At 51.8% G+C, this 21173-nt stretch overlaps 1 protein-coding gene across 1 annotated transcript in view; it reads right to left on the reverse strand.

The window, feature by feature from the left end:
* SSU72 (SSU72 homolog, RNA polymerase II CTD phosphatase) overlaps nucleotides 1-20825 on the reverse strand; it is a 33926-nt gene extending 13101 nt beyond the window's left edge. The window contains exons 1-2 of the mRNA XM_010352550.2: nucleotides 20445-20825; nucleotides 12206-12349 (exon numbers count right to left, since the gene is read on the reverse strand). Coding sequence (XP_010350852.1) covers nucleotides 12206-12349; nucleotides 20445-20524 — 224 coding nt within the window. The 5' untranslated portion in view covers nucleotides 20525-20825. The remainder of the gene's footprint in view (nucleotides 1-12205; nucleotides 12350-20444) is intronic.
* Nucleotides 20826-21173: the final 348 nt, after the last annotated feature.

Here is a 21173-nt window from a genome sequence, read left to right on the forward strand (position 1 = left end):
CGGTACTGCTTTTCTTTACCAACATTTTCTCCTTTCACTCCTTAGGGGCCTTAGTGGGACCAGAGCATCCTGGGGAGTTAGAATGAGCGCAGCCGTCCCCAGCTACCCATCCCACAGGAGAGCCCAGAGAGGCCGGGGCCACACTGCCCTGCTATGAGGCCCAGGCCCCTCTCGGAGTCATGGGGGACGTGAAAGGGCACCCACAGGCACTGCCATGCCGGTGTGGCTGGCACCAGGGACCACACACTGTCCCACCACGGCCTGAAGAAAAGCCACGTCGGGTGCAGCATGCTGGCCACAGGCACTGGGCCATCAGAACAAGAGCCATGGCTAGCCCAGCACCATCTTGGGTCAGCTGCTGCCGGCGCCAGCCCCACGCACCCCCAACCACCGCCCTTGGCCTCTCCTTGGCAAACCGTGGATGGGAGCAGAGGCTTCCTTGACATCAAGTCTCTTGAAGGTGTTCCTGGCTCCATGGAAGCCGTGGTCCTTCCCCGGAAAGGCCACACCATCTTCCCTGCACGTATGACTCCTCCCAGAGCACGCCAAGTGCTGCTGCCCCGACAGACACACCCACGGGGGGATGGGACACACAGGAACATGCAGAACCCGACAGCCGTGCCCCTGCCACAGACACAGAAGATTCCCCACCTCAGAGGGGAGGGCAGAGGTATCAAAGGTCAGGGTAGAGCTGGGTCAATCCGTTTCCACGGCAGAACACAAAGCACCAACACAGGAGGCTCCGGTCTCTGCGGTCCTGGTGCGTGGCAGGGATGAGACAGCCTTGGCGGTGCTGGTGGAGCTCCCGGGAGCCTCGCTCCAGGGAGGACAGAGCTGCAGCTCAGCACAGTGACTGCCCAGGGCGCTGACCCAGATGCCAACAGCCTCGGCAGCGGCACCTCGGCCAAGAAAGGAAGAACCAGTGCTGCAGGGGCCAGGCAGCGGCTGTGGCATGCCCGTCTGGAGGGAGTATCGTGCATGTGGGTGACAAGAACACCCAAGCGTGCCACAGGTGTGGACAGCAGCTCCGAATGCAAGATGGGGTGAGAAAGGCAGGTGAACCGACCACGGCTGTGCAAAGCGCTATGCTCTGGGACCCCTGAATGCACTGGGATCCACTCACCACCCTACGTCACAAGCTTGCCCGCTACTGCTTCCACATCAGCCTATCAAGAAATACATTTGGGCTGGGCACAGTGGCTCATACGTGTAACCCCAGCATTCTGGGAGGCCAAGGCAGGCAGACTGCTCGAGCTCAGGAGTCCAAGACCAGCCTGGGCAACATGGTGAAACCTTTCTACTAAACATGAAAAAATCAGGGCCGGACGCGGTGGCTCACGCCTGTAATCCCAGCACTTTGGGAGGCCAAGACGGGTGGATCACGAGGTCAGGAGATCGAGACCATCCTGGCTAACAGGGTGAAACCCCATCTCTACTAAAAATATAAAAAAAATTAGCCGGGCGCAGTGGCGGGCGCCTGTAATCCCAGCTACTGGGGAGGCTGAGGCAAGAGAATGGCGGGAACCCGGGAGGCGGAGCTTGCAGTGAGCCAAGATCACGCCACTGCACTCTAGCCTGGGCAATAGAGCTAGACTCCATCTCAAAAAAAAAAAAAAAAATCAGGCCAGGCCTGGTGGCTCATGCCTGCAGTCCCAGCTACTCAGGAGGCTGAGGTGGGAGGACTGTTTGAGCTCAGGGACATGAGGCTACAGGGAGCCATGATGGTGCCACTGAACTCCAGCATCAAAGACAGAGCAAGACCCTGTCTCAAAAAAATAAATTCACTTGAGGCCAGGCGTGGTGGCTCACTCCTGTAATCCCAGCACTATGGGAGACCAAGGCAGGTGGATCACTTGAGGCCAGGAATTTGAGACCAGCCTGGCCAACATGGCAAAACCCCATCTCTAAGAAAAATATAAAAAGTTTGGCCGGGCACTGTGGCTCATGCCTGTAATCTCAGCACTTTGGGAGGCCAAAGCGGACAGATCACAAAGTCAGGAGATGGAGACCATTCTGGTTCACACAGCTAAACTCTGTCTTTACTAAGAATACATAAGAACTAGCCAGGTGTGGTGGCATGTGTCTGTAGTCCCAGCTACTCAGGAGGTTGAGGCAGGAGAATCACTTGAACATGGTGAAACCCATCTGCTAAAACTACAAAAAATTAGCCAGACATGGTGGCAGGTGCCTGTAATCCCAGCTACCGGGGGTGGCTGAGGCAGGAGAATCACTTAAACCCGGGAAGCAGAGCTTGCAGTGAGCTGAGACCACACCACTGCACTCTAGCCTGGGCAAAAACTGTCTCAAGAAAAAAAAAAATTCATTTTGATAGAGAATGCTTTTTGGCAAACCACAGAGGCTGCACAAACAGAACTCAGGAACCCCTGGAAAAGGTCTCATGGCCATCTCTGGAGCTGCTGGGCACCCAACTGTAACCACAGCCTCAACGCAGAGCCATGCAAGGCTAAGGCCAGCTCTGGGGGGTCCACCACGGCCTTGCGTCTGCAGCCACCACAAAACCACTTTGCAAACAGCATCTCACCTGCTGCAGACTAGGTGAAAACTCACAGGCTTGTCGGTCCGGACCCTGGGCTAGCTCTTGAAGATGACGGCACAGCACAGCTCTATTCTGTCCAGACCCTCAACTGACCACCAGCGACTACCTCAGCCAATCAGTTCTGTTCTACCTCTGCCGTCTCTGATGAGCAGAGCAGGCCAGTATCTCTGGCCTTATCTGAAATATCTTAAGGCTATAATTTACATTTTAGCATGAATGCTTTTTTTTTTTTTTGACACAGAGTCTCCCTCTGTCGCCCAGGCTGGAGTGCAGGGGCGCGATCTCGGCTCACTGTAAGCTCTGCCTCCCGGGTTCACGCCATTCTCCTGCCTCAGCCTCCCGAGTAGCTGGGACTACAGGCACCCGCCACCACGCCCAGCTAATTTTTTATATTTTTTCTTTAGTAGAGACGGGGTTTCACCATGTTAGCCAGGATGCTCTTGATCTCCTGACCTTGTAATTCACCCGCCTCAGCCTCCCAAAGTGCTGGGATTACAGGCGTGAGCCACTGCGCCCGGCCAGCATGAATGCTTTTTTTTTTTTTTTTTTTTTTTTTTTTTTTTTTTTTTTTTTTTTTTTTTTTTTTTTTGAGACGGAGTCTCGCTCTGTCGCCCAGGCTGGAGTGCAGTGTCCCGATCTCAGCTCACTGCAAGCTCCGCCTCCCGGGTTTACGCCATTCTCCTGGCTCAGCCTCCCGAGTAGCTGGGACTACAGGCGCCCGCCACTTCGCCCGGCTAGTTTTTGTATTTTTAGTAGAGACGGGGTTTCACCGTGTTAGCCAGGATGGTCTCGATCTCCTGACCTCGTGATCCGCCCGTCTCGGCCTCCCAAAGTGCTGGGATTACAGGCTTGAGCCACCGCGCCCGGCCAGCATGAATGCTTTTTTAAAACCCAAGATCAGAGTTTCTCTGGGAATCGGTGTCTAGCTTAGGAACACATTCATTTGTTTGACAAATACCTTCTCAAAATTATTTTAAAACACAGCTGCTGCCTATAATCCTAGCTACTCGGGAGGCTGAGGCAGGAGAATCATTTGAACCTGGGAGGTGAAGGTTGCAGTGAGCCGAGATCACGCCACTGCACTCCAACCCGAGCAACAGTGCAAGACTCAAAACATAAAATAAAGGCCGGGTGCAGTGGCTCACGCCTGTAATCCCAGCACTTTGGTAGGCCGAGGCGAATGGATCACAAGGTCAGGAGATCAAGACCGTCCTGGCTAACACAGTGAAACCCCATCTCTACTAAAAACACAAACAAAATTAGCTGGGCATGCTGGCAGGTGCCTGTAGTTCCAGCTACTCGGAGGCTGAGGCAGGAGAATGTCATGAATACGGGAGGTGGAGCTTGCAGTGAGCCGAGATTGTGCCACTGCACTCCAGCCTAGGTGACAGAGTAAGACTCTGTCTCAAAAAAAAAAAAAAAAAAAAAGATCATTTCTGGGCTGGGCATGGTAGCTCACATCTGTAATCCCAGCACTTTGGGAGGCCAAGACAGGCAGATCACATGAGGTCAGGAGTTGGAGGCCAGTCTAGGCAACATAGCAAGACTCCACCTCTACAAAAAGTACAAAGAAGAGCCAGGAATCTCAGCTACTCAGGAAACTGAGGCAGGAGGATCACTTTAGCCCAAGAGGCTTCAGTGAGTCTTGATCACACCATTGCACTCCAACTTCCAGCCTGGGCAAGACAGCAAGACCGTCTCTTTTTAAAAGTTTCGGCAGGGCATGGTGGCTCAAGCCTGTAATTCCAGCACTTTGGGAGGCCAAGGCAGGTGGATCACAAGGTTAGATCGAGACCATCCTGGCTAACACGGTGAAACCCTGTCTCCACTAAAAATACAAAAAATCAGCCAGGCGTGGTGGCGGGCATCTGTAGTCCCAGCTACTCAGGAGGCTGAGGCAGGAGAATGGCGTGAAACCAGGAGGCAGAGCTTGCAGTGAGCGGAGATCGCACCACTGCACTCCAGCCTGGGAGACAGAGCGAGACTCCGTCTCAAAACAGTAAGTAAATAAATAACTAAAGTTTCACATCAGCATTTCCTTTTTGGGAATTAAACTATTTATCTGGATTAGCATACACACATGGGGCCGGACACAGTGGCTCACACCTGTCATCTCAAAACTTTGGAAGGCCAAAAAAGGTGGATCACCTGAGGTCAGGAGTTTTGAGACAAGTCTGGCCAACATGGTGAAATCCCATCTCTACTAAAAATACCAAAATTAGCCAGGCGTGGTGGTACGCCGCACCTGTAATCCCAGCTACTCAGGAGGCTGAGGAAGGAGAATCGCTTGAACCCGGGAGGCAAAGATTGCAGTGAGCCGAGATGATGCCACTGCACTCCAGCAGGGGCGACAGAGTGAGACTGTCTCAAAAAAAAAATCTACCAAATTTTACTCTGAGACAAGGAAATGTCCACCGGGAAGTGGGCAGATACAGAAGTTAACCTAAAAGACAATGAATTCAGAGGACAGACATGAACAAATGAGTAATTTAAAACACAGGCCAGGTACAGTGGCAACCCCTGTAATCCCGGAGCTTTGGGAGGCCAAGGAGAGCTCATCACTTGAGGTCAGGACTAGCCTGGCCAACATGGCGAAACCCTGTCTCTACTAAAAGTACAAAAATTAGCCAGGCGTGGTTGCCCATGCCTGTAACCCCAGCTACTCGGGAGGCTGAGGCAGGAAAATCGCTCGAACCTAGGGGGCGGAGCTTGCAGTGAGTCAAGATCGGGCCACTGCACTGCAGCCTGGGCGAAAGAGAGAGACTCCATCTCAATTAAAAAAAAAAAAAGGAGGCCGGGCGTGGTGGCTCACGCCTGTAATCCCAGCACTTTGGGAGGCCAAGGCGAGCAGATCACGAGGTCAGGAGATCAAGACCATCCTGGCTAACACGGTGAAACCCCGTCTCTACTAAAAATACAAAAAAATTAGCCGGGCGTGGTGGTGGGCGCCTGTAGTCCCAGCTACTCAGGAGGCTGAGGCAAGAGAATGGCGTGAACCCAGGAGGCAGAGCTTGCAGTGAGCCGAGATCCGACCGCTGCACTCCAGCCTGGGCTACAGAGCGAGACTCTGCCTCAAAAAAAAAAAAAAAAAAAAAGCCGCTGGGCAAGGCATGGGCCTGTGGTCCAGCTGCTGGGGACGGTGACGTGGGAGGATCACCTACCTGAGTCTGGGACGCCCAGGCTGTAGTGAGCTGTGATAGCACCACTGCGTTCCAGCCTGGGCAACAGAGAGACATCCTGCCTCAAAACCAAATAATAATAGTTACAATCCAAACCCCAAACGTAATTACAAAAAACTCCACAAGGACAAACGGTATGCCAGACACAGGGTTGGTCTCTAGCTGCGCAGCCAGACAAGACCCAGGAAATTGTTCGATGCATTTGCATTTCACAGGAAAAGAGTCAGGTTAACATTTAGAGCTACACATTTACTTGCTTTTGAAGACAAGCAGTTTTGCAGTTTGTAACACAAAAAGCTGGTAAACCTTCACTAACTGAAATACAAGATGAACTTTCTGTAGGATCCTGTGAGACTCGCACACACTTTCTCGTGTGGCTGAACGGGCTGCCCTGAAGCGAGGGGGAAGTGTCCAGGCTGGTGTCAGCCACCCCAGCCCTCCTTTCAGAACGGCCTCTCCCTCCTCCTCTACCTTCTGGGCCAGCGGCTGTTGCCTGGACCCCCTCACTGGACTGAGTGACACTTCCTTAGGTCAAACTGGCCATTCATTAACTTAGAAACAGAAGTCACTTCTCTTCCCCCCAAAGGCACTCCAAGCAAGCTTGGGATGGCTTAACCAGACTCCTTTCAATCAAAAATCAAAGAATCCCGCAAGAAAGTTCATCTACGGAAAGTGGCGTCAGAGTAAAACGAAAAAAAAAATAGAGAAGCCTCTGCACGTGACCCTGGGAGCAAAGCTCGAGCCCCTCAGGACACCAGGCTTCGGCGAAGCTGCTCTACTCCACGTGCCACTGAGGCCGAGCGAGGAAGAGTCACGGCAAAGAAATCTGGGACTGAGAAATAGTTCCACGTACACTCCGTGAAAGAACAAAAGGCTGTACATAAACTGGACGGTGTGGAATGGGCGGATCTGTAACACAGGAGGCAGCTATAGGCACTGGGTGGGGAATGGGCAGCAGCAGCTGAAGGCCCTGGGAGACCAAACCGCCTCAAAACCAATTGTGGTGATGGCTGCAACTCCATGAAGGTTCTGAAACCCACAGACCTGGACACGCAACTCGGGGAAGTGCATGATTTGTACATTTTATCTCAAAATGATTCTGGATAAAATGGTCAGTCCGTCCAACAAGAGAACCTGCACAGGAGAGTTCCCATTTGTCTATGAAGGTCAGGGGAGCTTAGACCCCCCTCCCTGGTCCATGTATATATACTACTACTACTATTATTACTTGAGACAGAGTCTCACTCTGTCGCCCTGGCTGGAGTCCTGGGGCAATCTCAGCTCACTGCAGCCTCTGCCTCCTGGGTTCCAGTGACCCTCCTGCCTCAGCCACCCGAGTAGCTGGGATTACAAGTGTATGCCACCACACCCAGCTACTTTTTGTACTTTTTTTGGAGATAGAGTTTCATTCTTGTTGCCCAGGCTGGAGTGCAATGGCGCAACTTCAGCTCACCACAACCTCCATCTCCCGGGTGCAAACAATCCTCCTACCTCAGCCTCATGAGTAGCTAGGACCACAGGCATGCACCACCATGCCTGGCTAATTTTTTATTTTTAGTAGAGACGGGGGTTTCTCCGTGTTTGTCAGGCGGCTCTCAAACTCTCGGCCTTGGGTGATCCGCCCGCCTTGGCCTCCCCAAGTGCTGGGATTACAGGCGTGAGCCACCACACCTGGCTTTTCGTACTTTTAGTATTAAGAGAGTGGGTTTACCCTGTTGGCCAGGCTGGTCTCAAACTCCTGAACTCAGGTGATCCACCTGCCTTGGTCTCCCAGCATTGGGATTACAGGTGTAAGCCACTGCATCCAGTCCCATGTACATATACTATTAATTCTCAAAAGGAAATGTCGATACAGGCCAGGTGTGGTGGCTCACGCCTGTAATCCCAGCACTTTGGGAGGCCAAGGCAGATGGATCACGAGTTCAGGAGATTGACACCATCCTGGCTAACACGGTGAAACCCTGTCTCTACTAAAAATACAAAAAATTAGCTGGGCATGGTGGCGGCGCCTGTAGTCCCAGCTACTCGGGAGGCTGAGGCAGGAGAATGGCGTGAACCCAGGAGGTGGAGCTTGCACTGAGCGGAGATGGCGCCACCGCACTCCAGCCTGGGCGACAAAGTGAGACCCCGTCTCAAAAAAAAAAAAAAAAGAAAAAGAAAAAGAAAAAAAGAAAACATCGATACGAAACTTTTTAAAAAAGAGACAGTCTTATTCTCTTCCTCAGGCTGGATGGAGTGCAACGGCACAATCACAGCTCAATGAAGCGTCCTGGGCTCAAGCGGTCTGCTGCCTCGGCTTTCTGAGTGGCTGTGAGACCAGAGGAGTGTCCACCACACCCACTTCAATTTTGTGTTTTTTTGTAGAGATGGAGGCTTGCTATGTTGCCCAGGCTGGCCTCTGGCTCCTGGGCTCAAGTGAGCCTCCTGTCTGGGTCTCCCTAGGCTGGGATTGCAGGCGTGGCCCCTGCGCAGGGCCTCGTTTAACTTCACAGAGGGTTCGCATCCCAGTGCTGCAAACCTAGACTCGCGCCCTCGACAGTCCCCAAGGGAGGTTTCAGAGGCAAGTCCCTCAACCCCTCAGGCTCACTTCTGGCTTGTGGGGAAAAAAACAATCAGCTGTCTATAGCCAAATATAGATAGTCTCTAACTTACTACGGTTCATTGTAGGGTTTTTTGACTTTAGCATGGGTTGACCAGCAGGTAACCTCACAGAAAGTCAAGGAGATTTTCATTAAGAAATGAAAGCTGAGAACAGTGGCTCATGCCTATAATCCAAGTACTCTGGAAGGCTAAGGTGTGAGGATCACTTGAGGCCAGGAGTTCAAGACAAACCTGGGTAACACAGCAAGACCCATATCCAAAAAAATAGATAAAATAAATTAAGTACTACAATACTAATAGGACAACTGGCCAAAATTTATTGAGGGCTTTAAAACACTCTGTCTCAGGCTGTGTGTGTGCATCTCCTAATTTAATTATCAGAAATTCTGTGAGGTTGGTGCGCATCGAGAAACCCAGGCCCTGGCCATGAGGCAAGCAGGCAGATGGCAGAGGTGGTAGGGCCCCCCTCGACCCCACCTCTGAACAAGCAGCATTTTCCTCCCAAGTCACATCATCCTTTTTTTTTTTTTTTTGAAGACAGAGTGTCACCTGTTGCCCAGGCTGGAGCGCAGTGGCGCAATCACAGCTCACTGCAACCTCCGCCTCCCAGGTTCAAGCAATTCTGCCCCAGTCTCCGGAGTAGCTGGGATTACAGGCGTGTGCCACCATGCCTGGCTAATTTCTGCATTTTTAGTAGAAACGGGGTTTCATTATGCTGGCCAGGCTGGTCTCAAACTTCTGACCTCAAGATCTGCTTCCACTGCAGTCTGAAACCTCCTCTTGCTTCCACTGCAGTCTACAGCCATGACTTCTGCCAACACGCTGGCTGCTGGGGGGCAGATTTGCTTTGGGGCTCTCACTTGCAACAGTTACTTCCCGCAGGCCCTCTGCCCCCATCACTAACTAGGAAACGCTATCGGGGTCCTCCCGACTGCGCATCTCAACACCCGAGGCCCCACCCGGCATCGTGCTGATGTCCACAGGGAACAGCCTGGGGACTTCACTCCTTTCCAGGCCGAGGGCACCATGTGGAAGAGCTTTAGCTAAGTGGCAGGCTCACCATTCTGCACCTTTTGCCCCCTGAGCGAAGTAAGCAAGGCGACGAAGGCACGCTCCTCCCAGCACCTCCTGAGGGGCCACCACAGGCGACAGTTTCCCACAAGAGGTCCCCAAGGCAGAGCCTGTGGCTGACAATGTCCCAGCGCACCCCCATGGCCACAGCACCCCTGCTGCCACGCCTTCCCCCCACCACACACCTAGAGCGCACGCACGCATGCAGGGCTCTTCTGGGCGGATGCTTCCTGGGAGACCGCCGACCCCTACAGTCCCTCTGTAAAGGGGGAGCTTCCAAATTCTGGGACACTGGGCTCAGCTCCTTCTTCTAGAATGACCAGAGACAGGTTCATTTTCTCCCTATAGCAAGTCCTTCCGGATGACTCTGCTGAAGCTGGACTCAGTCCTTGCAGAACATGGCAAGTACTTCCCAGGTCCAGAACCCAGGAGGTCACAGTGGGCTGACATGAAGGGCTGAGCTTACACCAATCGAGGGAGTGTGAGGACGTGCATCACTATCTGCTTTTCTTTCTCTTACTGAATACAAGAATTTAAAAATGAACAGTGCTAACTGAAGAATAATTTTCAAAAACAGGATCTCAGGGTAAGCTTCATGGCACATCAGAGTTTAATGTGAATCATGATATGAGACAAAAGCCTCCACCAGGGTGACGGGAAGACCCAGTCCTAAACCAGACTCTTGGAAAGGGCTCTGTGGTCACCCATCGCCGTAAGGCTCAGGAGTGGAGACAGCACAGACGGGGAGCTCGCACAAAGGCATGTCAGGAGAGCCTCCTTTCCGAGGCACAGCCCGACCTGCTCCACGACAGGAGCAGAGCCATGTTGGAGCTGTGCTCCACATGGGGTGGACGAGGACATGGCCTACTGACAGTTCCTCAGAAATCCTTAGGGAGATTTTTCCAAACGCAGGTTACCAGGGCTTCTGTAGAGAGAGGGGCAGCAGGACGTGCTGCTGACGGTCCCCCGGGACTTACATCGACTCACAGTGAGCCCACGTCTCCCCCAGGATGGCTCCCAGCATCACGGCATGACAAGCACCACACTCTCCACTGCGGCACGCCCAGAAGGCTCAGCAGGCAGGCCGGGCTTGGGAGCTGACAGCAGATGCCCTGGACTCTGCCCAGCGTCCCCACCCACAACCTTCTAACTGTAACTGACAGAGGAGACAGCAGGGAGGGCAGAAGGTGCAGTGACAGCTAGGATCCAGTTCTAAGTTTTGCTAGAAAGACGTTCAGGGGCCCTTCCTGGCTACCTAATTAATCTACCTGTGTATCAGAATTTTTTTTAGCTTATTAAAAATTGCAAGAGGCCAGGCACAGTGGCTCACGCCTGTAATCCCAACACTTTGAGGCCGAGGCAGGTGGATCACGAGGTCAAGAGTTCAAGACCAGTCTGGTCAAGATGGTGAAACCCTATCTCTACTAAAAATACAAAAATTAGCCAGGCACGGTAGCGGGTGCCTGTAACCCCAACTACAACGGGAGGCTGAAGCAGAGAATCGCTTGAACTTGGGAGGGGGACGCTGCAGTGAGCCGAGATTAAGCCGCTGCACTTCAGCTTGGGCAACAGGGTAAGACTCCATTAAAAAAAAAAAAAAAAAAAAAAACAAGGTAACAAGAGTAGGGCCAAGCACGGTGGCTCACACCTGCAATCTCAGCACTTTGGGAGGCTGAGAAGGGTGGATCACCTGAAGTTAGGAGTTCAAGACCAGCCTGGCCAACATGGTGAAACCCCGTCTCTACTAAAAATACAAAAACTAGCCGGGTGTGGTGGCGCACACCTGTAATCCCAGCTACCTGAGAGGCTGAGGCAGGAAAATTGCTGGAACCTGGGAGGCGAATGCTGCAATGAGTCTGCAGTAAGCCAAGATCTCGCCACTGTACTCCAGCTGGGGTGAGAGTGAGACCCTGTTGGGAACAGGTGGGGATGGCAAGAGTGCCAATATGAAGACAATGTTGGGTAAGGGCAGGAATGGCAACAGTGCCAACATGAAGACAAAAGGTTTTGCATTTGACGCCTCATTCTCTTTCCATTTGGAATACGTATGGCCTCCGTTGTGAGAACTACAAATCACTCACTATAACAAAAGGAGATCCAGAAACTTTTCATTAGCATGGGGGTGACCATGAAATGCCTGGTCAAACACCTGGGCACTGATTGTCATAACCATTATGCAACTGGTGTTGCATCCATCAGAATCTATTTGAATACTCTTCTCTCTACAGGAGTCTTAGTGGCAGACCAGTCTGCTCTGTGTCCTCCCGAAATGAAGGAACGTTCTCTCCCATTATTTCTTCTAACAGCTTGGGTAGCAAGCTTGGCCCTCTTCTTTATCTGACCTTCTAAGGACCTCACCAGATGTGTGAAGCAGCCCAGCTCCGTGTGTATCAGACATGCACGCATGTGCACACACACACATATGCACGCACACCTACCTGGCAAAGGAAATAACGGGGCAGCCCTGAAGTGTGAAAAGCAATGGGATTTTGTGGGTTCCACCTCCTCACCTAAGCATCCCCGGTTCATGCTATGTCACAACCCTCTGCTGGACCACGTCAATGTGAACCCCACACCATGTCTGTGCGCCTCACCACGCCTAATGCCATGGGTGGCACTGGAACTAACCCGTGGACGATCCGATGTACACCAGGAATAGAAACCAAGTTCTCGCAAAGACAGGAGGAGCCAGTGTGTGCACTGCACAGGGTGACACGCCTCCTGTGCCCGAGCCACACGTAACTCCTTCCAGGAAGGACCACACGGGGGGTTTTTAAAGGGCAACCCGCTGGGATACAGTTCTTTGTCTTTCCTAAGAAGATCATTGTACATCTGGTCATATGTGGTTTTGAAATCATAAACATTGGGCTTGTCGGGAGCTGGTCCTGGAAGCTTCACGTGAGTCCCTGTTCCAAAGGATCGGACGCTGAATCCCCGTTTGCTGAAAGACAAAAGGAGAGAAAGAGTCACAGTCACACTAAGACACAAAACTCCAAAAGCAAGGGATAGGAAATGGGAAAGAAAGAAAATGAGTAATTTCATTGGCTCATAGTAGAGAATATATCTTAAAATTTTTAATCTAGGCCGGGCGTGGTGGCTCGTGCCTGTAATCCCAGCACTTTAGGAGGCTGAGGCGGGCGGATCACGAGGTCAGGAGATAAAGACCAGCCAGGCCAACACGGTGAAACGCTGTCTCTACTAAAAATACAAAAATTGGCTAGGTGTGGTGGTGACTGCCTATAATCTCAACTACTTGGGAGGCTGAGGCAGGAAAATCAATTGAACCCAGGAGGCGGAGGCTGCAGTGAGCCGGGATCACGCCATTGTACTCCAGCCTGGGTGACGGAGCAAGTCTCCATTTCAAAACAAAACAAAACAAAACAAAAAACTGAATCAAATTAAATATTTAAAATATTTTGGGCCAGGCATGTGGCTCACACCTGTAATCCTTTGGGAGGCCGAGGTGGGACAATCGCTTCAGCCCGGGAGTTTGAGACCAGCCTGGGCAACATAGCAAGACCTTGATCACAAATAATTTAAAAATCACCCAGGCATGGTAGCATGTGCCTGTGGTACCAACTACTCGGGAGGCTGAGGTGGGAGGACTGCCTGAGCCCGAGCAGGCTGTAGTAAACCGAGATCATGTCACTGCACTCCAGTCTGGACGACAGAGCAAGACCTTGTCTCAAATAAGTAAATAAAAATTCTGTAGCAAGTTGCACAAAAACAACCAAACCAGAACTGACCATTACAAAGCCACATCTGAACATCAGAGCTTGTTTAAGGCTTTACTTTCAACTGAAAGAACTAACTGATGTGGACTTGGGGAAGATTTCATCAGAACATGTTAGCCATCGACCGACGTCCTGGCTTTGGAGGATCCAAGTTCACAGGATTCCTAAGGGACTTGTAAAGGTTCAACTGCCCGCTCCACCACAGGAAACTGTCTCTCCCAGTTTCCCGACACCCCCACGATGCTGCCACCATAGGAACCGACACCCAACACCCAAAGGAGTCCCACAGGCTCAGGGGTGCTGCAGGCAGAGAACAGACGCTGCAATGGGTCCGACGGCGCTCGCACCTCGGGCTTCCTAGTCACAGGTGAGGAAACTGACCAAACACTTTTCCTAATCAACTGGAGAAAAGAACTGAACAGGAAACCTGTCAACTGCCACCAATGAGCTCCAGTTCACACCAGGAGAAAGATCGTCTCCAAACGCTGATGGAGTGCGGGTAAGATCAGAAAATTCTTCCGTCATCGCTGACAACCATACTTAAGTTTGTCACAACAAGTTACATGAAAAAAGTTAGTTTGGCGCCGGGCGCGGTGGTTCACACCTGTAATCCAGGCACTGTGGGCGGCTGAGACAAATGGATCACCTGAGGCCAGGAGTCTCAGACTAGCCTGGCCAAGAGGCAAAATCCCAACTCCGTTTCTACTAAAAAAAAAAAAAAAAAAAAAATGTAGCTGGGCGTGGTGGTGCACGCCTGTAACCCCAGCTACTCGGAAGGCTGAAGCAGGAGAATTGCTTGAACCCAGCAGGCAGAGGTTGCAGAAACTGAAGATCATGCCACTGCACTCCAGCCTGGGCAACAGAGCAAGACTCTGTCTCAAAAAAACAACAAAAAAAGTTAGTTTGGTACAGAACACGTGTTCTTTTAAAGTCACAACTGATACTTATAATTATCTAAAAAATACAGACTTCTCATCCTACCTTTATTTATAAATCAAAAAAGGTCTGCATCTGAAGGAATCTGCCTGGCGCAGGGCGCACACACACTTCCATTAACACTAAACTCCTCTCACAGGCCTGTCATCCTTGTTCAGAAAGGTGCTGCTGTTTCGCTCCTGAGCAAGAATGACACACAAACGCATGAGAAGTTCCACATTATTTTTAAAAAAAGAAAAGTAAGGCCGGGCATGGTGACTCACGCCTATAATACCAGCACTTTGGGAGGCCAAGAAGGGGGGATCATGAGGTCAGGAGATCAAGACCATCCTGGCTAACATGGTGAAACTCTGTCTCTACTAAAAATACAAAAAATTAGTTGGGCATGGTGGCAGGCGCCTGTATAGTCCCAGCTACTTGGGAGGCTGAGGGAGGAAAATCACTTGAAACCGGGAGGCGGAGGTTGCAGTGAGCTGAGATCGCGCCACTGCACTCCAGCCTGGGCGACAAGAGCGAGACCCTGTCTCAAAAAAAAAAAAAAATTTACTGAATGTTGAATGAGTAACAGTGTCACAAGGGAGGAAAAACTCAGGCAGAGGGGGCTGCTGGAATGTAACCAGCCTCTACGTGGATAATGGGGCAACACCCAGCAAGTGAAAACCACCTGTGCCTTTCTCACAGACACTGGCCTCTAGAAACCCACCCTATGAACACACATATGCCTCGGCAACGTGGCTGCCTCCAGGATGTCCGCTGCTGGCCTTCCACAGCCACAGACGAACAGATAAGCTGAACATCCATCCATGGGGCACGACAGGCCGTGTGGCTCCACACACACCTCCAAGGATGAGCAGAGGAAGCGACAGAGCCCGAGAGCACCCTGCTGTACAACCACACACGTCACCCACGCACACATCGAGAAGCCGTGCTTGTCTAGTGTATGTGAAACACCTGAGTCCCCCAACACTGAGGACAGTTGCGTCAGTCCTTACATCCCTAGATGTCCCGAGCTACACAACCCGGCTCCCCAAACATCTACCACACACGGCCAGAAACATGGAACAACGGCAGCAGCGATCCGTGGTACAAACCCGTGTCCACGGCACCCGGACTGTGAAATAAACGTGAAAATGCTAAAATTAAAATTCCCGACATTCAGTCATAACCACAGATCCTGATGGAAATGTGAGGCTAAAGCAATAAAGTCAACTGTTGGCTGTGACTGAGAGGGTGACGGAGGCCCAGACACAGGGCACACCACAGGCAGCACACGTGAGAAGGAACAAGCCTAAAATGACTTCCTTACCAATTCAGACGACATACAATGAAATACTTTCCACCAAAGCACAAACAAGGGCCGGATGTGGTGGTTCACTTGAGGTCAGGAGTTCGACACCAGCCTGGCCAACACGGTGAAACCCCGTCTCTGCTAAAAATACAAAAGATTAGCCAGGCGTGGTGGCGGGCTCCTGTAGTCCCAGCTACTCGGGAGGCTGAGGCAGGAGAATGGCGGGAACCTGGGAGGCGGTGCTTGCAGTGAGCCAAGATTGTTCCGCCGCACTCCAGCCTCGATGACACAGCGAGACTCTGTCTCAAGAAAAAAAAAAAAGCACGAACAAGCCCATGATGAGCGTGACCACAGCAGCCAAAGGAGACAGCCTGTCTCACAACACTGACAGGAGCCCACCACCTGCTGGGCGTTCCTTTCAGCAAAGCCTATTTCAAAACAAAATGCAGTTTGTTTCTCCCCCAACAAAATGTTCACAAACGGCAAAAAGGCTATTTAGCAACACAAGCACTGTTCTCCTAAACGAATGCAACTGGCAGGGCAGCCAGCTTGCGCCCCAACAGTGTTTCTTACATCAAAGCAAGGACAGTTTGGAAAACACTCCTGACACCAACAAGCTTTGCCTGAAGGGCCAATGCCTTTGTACACTAATCTTCCAGACAAGGACTATCTGGTATGCCAAATAACTATCTTTACAAGCACCAAACACCTATCACAGGGCCTGTAATCCCAGTACTTTGTTGAGACCAAGCAGGTGGATCACTTCAGGTCAGGAGTTTGAGATCAGCCTGGCCAACATGACAAAACCCCCTCTCTACTTAAAAAAAAAAAAAAAAAAAGGCCCAGCGTGGTGGTGCACGCCTATAATCCCAGTTACTCCGGAGGCTGAGGCTGGTGAATCGCTTGAACCCGGGAGGCAGAGGTCACAGTGGGCCCCGTGATGGTTCCACTGCACTCCAGCCTGGGTGACAAAGTGAGACTCTGTCTCAAAAAAACCCCAAAAAACTATCATAAAGAAGCTGTCGGGTGGGCCGCGGTGGCTCACGCCTGTAATCCCAACACTTTGGGAGGCCGGGGAGGACGGATCACCTGAGGTCAGGCGTTTGAGACCAGCCTGACCAACAGGGAGAAACCCTGTCTACTAAAAATACAAAATTAGCTGTGCGTGGTGGTGCATGCCTGTAATCCCTGCTACTTGGGAGGCCAGGAGTTCAATATCAGCCTGGGCAACACAGTAAGACCCTGTCTGTAAAAATAAATAAATAAGACCAGGCATGGTGGCTCATGCCTATAATCCCAGCACTTTGGGAAGCCAAGGTGGGCGGATCACCTGAGGTCAGGAGGTCGAGACCAGCCTGGCCAACATGGTGAAATCCCGTCTCTACTAAAAATACAAAAAAATTAGCTGGGTGTGGTAGCACGTCTGTAGTCCCAGCTATGCAGGAGGTTGAGGCTGGAGAATTGCTTGAACTCAGGAGGCAGAGGCTAAAGTGAGCTGAGATCACGCCACTGCACTGGGCGACAGAGTGAGACTCCATCTCAAAAAACAAACAAACAAAAAAACCAGAAAAACAAGAACAAAAAACCCACAAAAACAAACAAACAAAAAAACTAATTGGTTCCAAGGGGACACTTTAATCCTTGGAGTACAAAGCGCAGGAGGCTCTGTGGAAACGTAAGGCAGAGTCTTCCCGCACTGCCTGAAAACATAAGGACTCCCAGGACTGGTATTTGAAACAACTTAGTCTCAAACATCAAAGATGATCACCCCAGAGAACACTGATGTCAACACTTCTTATCACTTGGATTTATCAGGAAAATAGAGTCCACGCTGATTTTCAATAGGATGAAATTGTTTCTGTTTCTGTTTTTAGAGACAGGGACTTGGTCTGTCGTCCAGGCAGGAGTTCAGTGGCACAGTCATAGCTCACTGCAGCCTCAATCTCTTGGGCTCAAAAGACCTTGGTCTCCCAAGTGGCCGGAACTATAGGCATGTACAACCACATGTGGCTAATTTTTTAAAAGTTTTGTAATGATGGGGGGGTCTCACGGTGTTGCCCAGGGCTCAAACTCCTGGGCTCAAGCAAACCTCCTCCCTCAGCCTCCCAAAGTGCTGGGACTATAGGCAGAAGAGCCACCTTGCCAGGCCCAAAATTTTCAAAGGCGGCGAGGTTCACTGATCAACTAGCTGCTGTGCATGTTCAGTTAACTACAATTCCTTGTGACAATTTTATTTCAGCTTACCTGTGCAGTTTTATGTAGTCCTACCCAACCGCATATACAATTTTCCTGCTTTTTTCACTTATCATAAGCATTTTCGAAGCTTTTCACAAACATCATTTTTAATACCTAAAAGACTCTCTAAATCTGACTTTCACAAGCTTTCCTAGCTTGTAACAGAAAAACACTATCACACAGATTTCCTAAATACGTATTAAAACCTTCTAAATAAATCCAAACGAATAGGCATAGGCAAAGGACATAAATAGGTAATCTCCAAAAGCAAAAATGCTCTGAGTGCGGTGCCTCACACCTGTAATCCAAATACTTTCGGGGGCTGAGGCAGGAGGATCATTTTAGCCCAGATATTTAAGGTTGAAGTGGTGAGCTATGATCATGACACTGCACTCCAGCCTTACCCTGGCTCGAAAACGACCCAAAAAAAGTGAAAATGACAACAGACATAAATTCCAACTTCAATAAGGCCAAGCTAGAAAACGGAGACACAGCACAACACACCCTACCCACCAGAGGCCACTGAGCAGGAGAAGTGGAGTGAAATTTCCTAAAAGTCTGGAGGATTTCCTGCCCCCTTCACCCCCGAGACCCCAGTCGTGATGTGCAAGGAAGAGCCACCTGCAAGATGGACACAAGCCACAAGCTGTGCTGTGAACCTGGGCACTCAGCGCCAACGCCACCAGCCTGTGGGTCTCTGTGGGGAACGCCCCCCCCCCCAAAATCGGACTGCCAAATTCTCCCATTTGACCGGGGAATTATAGAAAATTATTTGTAACAATAAAGAAAATAAAGCACCTCGTGACAAAAAAAGGAAACTAATGATGTTAATATTAACTATGGAGCAGACAACAGAATCAGAGCTTATCTCCCTGATGCATGCGTGAACACACGAAGAGACAAATGGACACCAAAATGGTACTTCAGAGGAACCACTTTCATTTTCTACAGTAAGAATTTCTGCAACAAGCAGGCCGAGCGCGGTGGCTCACGCCTGTAATCCCAGCACTTTGGGAGGCTGAGACGGGCGGATCACCTGAGGTCTGGAGTTAGAGATCAGCCTGGCCAGCATGGTGAAACTCCGTCTCTACCAAAAATAAAAAGAAAATGCCGGACGCGGTGGCTCACGTCTGTAATCCCAGCACTTTGGGAGGCTGAGGCGGATAGAGCACGAGGTCAGGAGATCGAGACCATCCTGGCTAACCTGGTGAAACCCCGTCCCTACTAAAAATAAAAAAAAAAAGGCCGGGCGCGGTGGATCACGCCTGTAATCCCAGTACTTTGGGAGGACGAGGCGGGCGGATCACGAGGTCAGGAGATCGAGACCATCCTGGCTAAGACGATGAAACCCCGTCTCTACTAAAAATGCAAAAAATTAGCCAGGCGTGGCGGCGGGCGCCTGTAGTCCCAGCTACTTGGTAGGATGAGGCAGGAGAATGGCGTGAACCTGAGAGGTGGAGCTTGCAGCGAGCCGAGATCGCGCCACTGCACTCCAGCCTAACTGAGCGAGACTCCATCAAAAAAAAAAAAAAAATTAGCCAGACATGGTGGCGACGCCTGTAGTCTCAGCTACTCGGGAGGCAGAGGTAGGAGAATGGCGTGAACCCGGGAGGCGGAGCTTGCAGTGAGGCGAGATGGCACCACTGCACTCCGGCCTAGGCGACAGAGCGAGACTCCGTCTCAAAAAAAACAAAAACAAAAAAATTAGCCGGGCGTGGTAGCACGCACCTGTAATCCCAGCCACTCCGGAGGCTGAGGCGGGAGAATCGCTTGAACTCGGGAGGCAGAGGTTGCAGTGAGCCGAGATCGCGCTACTGCACTCCAGCCTGGGCGACAGAGCAAGACTCCATCTCAGAAAAAAAAAGAAAAAAAGAGAATCAGCAGATCACGAACACTTGACACTGTTTTTTTTTTTGGGGGGGGCGGTTTGGTCGCGAACTCTCGGCCTCCCAAAGTGCTGGGATTACACGCGTAAGCCACTGTGCTTGGCCCGCGTGACACTGCTAAAAAGAGAAAAAAAAAGAGGGACTGCTAATATTCCCAAGTTGCTCAGGAAAGTTATAGCTGGGTTGCAATAAGAGGAGTGAGACACTGTTTTCGTTTAAACTTCACGTAGGTAACTTTGGGGGGGAAAAGCCGTTTCAATTGTGTCTTACTATCAAAGTTGACACATATACCAAATTTTCACTGTAAGTAAAGTGGTCAGTTTCAGTTTGCTATGTGACTGAACAAACTACTTGTATCAAGCAGAAATAAACTTTCATTAGACAGATGCTACGCAAAAGTCACAGAAGACCAGTTAGCAGCGAATTTAAACCAGCAGAGCCAAACCAAATCCTCGTTGTATTCCAGAAACTACCGGTTGGAGGCGTTCCAGGGAGGAAGAGAGGATTTTTTGCTAAAGAAAACAAGAAGTACCAAACACACAAATCCATGGTATTAAAAAAATAGACCGCTTTCTTATTTACAACATCGTTCTTTGCCGAGGTTATGTTGTGCGCGTGTCCAGCAAAGGTAGCCAACGACGCACACGAAATAACCACGATCGGCCGCCGCCGCCCAGCCCCTCACCTTGCCCGCTACCCTCGCACCCCTCGCCCGGCCTCGGGGAGCTCGAAGGACCACCGGACAGCGGGCGTCTCGTCCCGGAACCTGCGTTCCCCGCGATGCCCACCCGCGTATGGGCGCCGCGCGCTACTGTCCAGCTGCCATCCCAACCAGCAGACCCTCGAGCGCAGCCCGGCCTCCTCTCAGGGCGCCCGGCGCGGGCCAGGGGGAACCGGGGAGGCGGGCGGGCCGGTCGCCGGAGCGGAGCGCGCGGGGCCAGGGCGGAGCCCAACTACCTGAGGATGTTGTGCGCCTCCATGCTCCGGTTCTGGTTGCTTGAGCACACCACCGCCACCCGCAGCGGGGACGACGGCATGGCTGCGGCCCCACAGCCCGCGGCTCTCCCGCTTGGGTTCCCACCCCACCGCAGCGCTTCCGCGCGAGCAAAATGGCGGCCGCCGCGGCCGGAAGCGGGCGACGCGAAAGCGGCGGCGCAGCGTGCGGCGTCTGCGCGACGACCTCACAGCCCACCCCGGGCGCCGGGCCGCGGACGGAGCGCAAGCACTGGCCTTCGGGAGCGCTGCACTCGGCGAGGCCGGGGGCGGCCAACGCCGCGCCGGCCCCCGGCGTCCGCAGCAGAGACCCGCACTCCACAAGCACCGTCTGAGCGTCACGGCGCTCAGCGCCGGCGTCCTGACGTCAGCACCCCGCGCCGGCGCCTAGTGTGACGCGCGCCGCGCCGAATGCCCAGACGTCACAAGGTGTCGCCGCTGCGTTTGAGAATGATGTGAAATGCCGCGCTTACCCGAGAGAGCATTGAGGACCGTTCCACGGCCCGGCGTCTTGTGTCCTGAGACGATTTTTTGCGTTCCCTCGGTCCCCGTGGGGCCCATAGGTCTCACTTCTGCCACCCTAGAGTCGCCGCGCTTCACTAGATCTACTCCCTCCGCTGTCCCGAAGAGCCACAGACATTCCTGAATTCTGAGGCTCGCTCCCGTCCCGTGTCGCTGTTACCGTCCTCCGGC

The sequence above is a fragment of the Rhinopithecus roxellana genome, chromosome 12, assembly GCF_007565055.1.
Source record: "Rhinopithecus roxellana isolate Shanxi Qingling chromosome 12, ASM756505v1, whole genome shotgun sequence".
NCBI lineage: Eukaryota > Metazoa > Chordata > Mammalia > Primates > Cercopithecidae > Rhinopithecus > Rhinopithecus roxellana.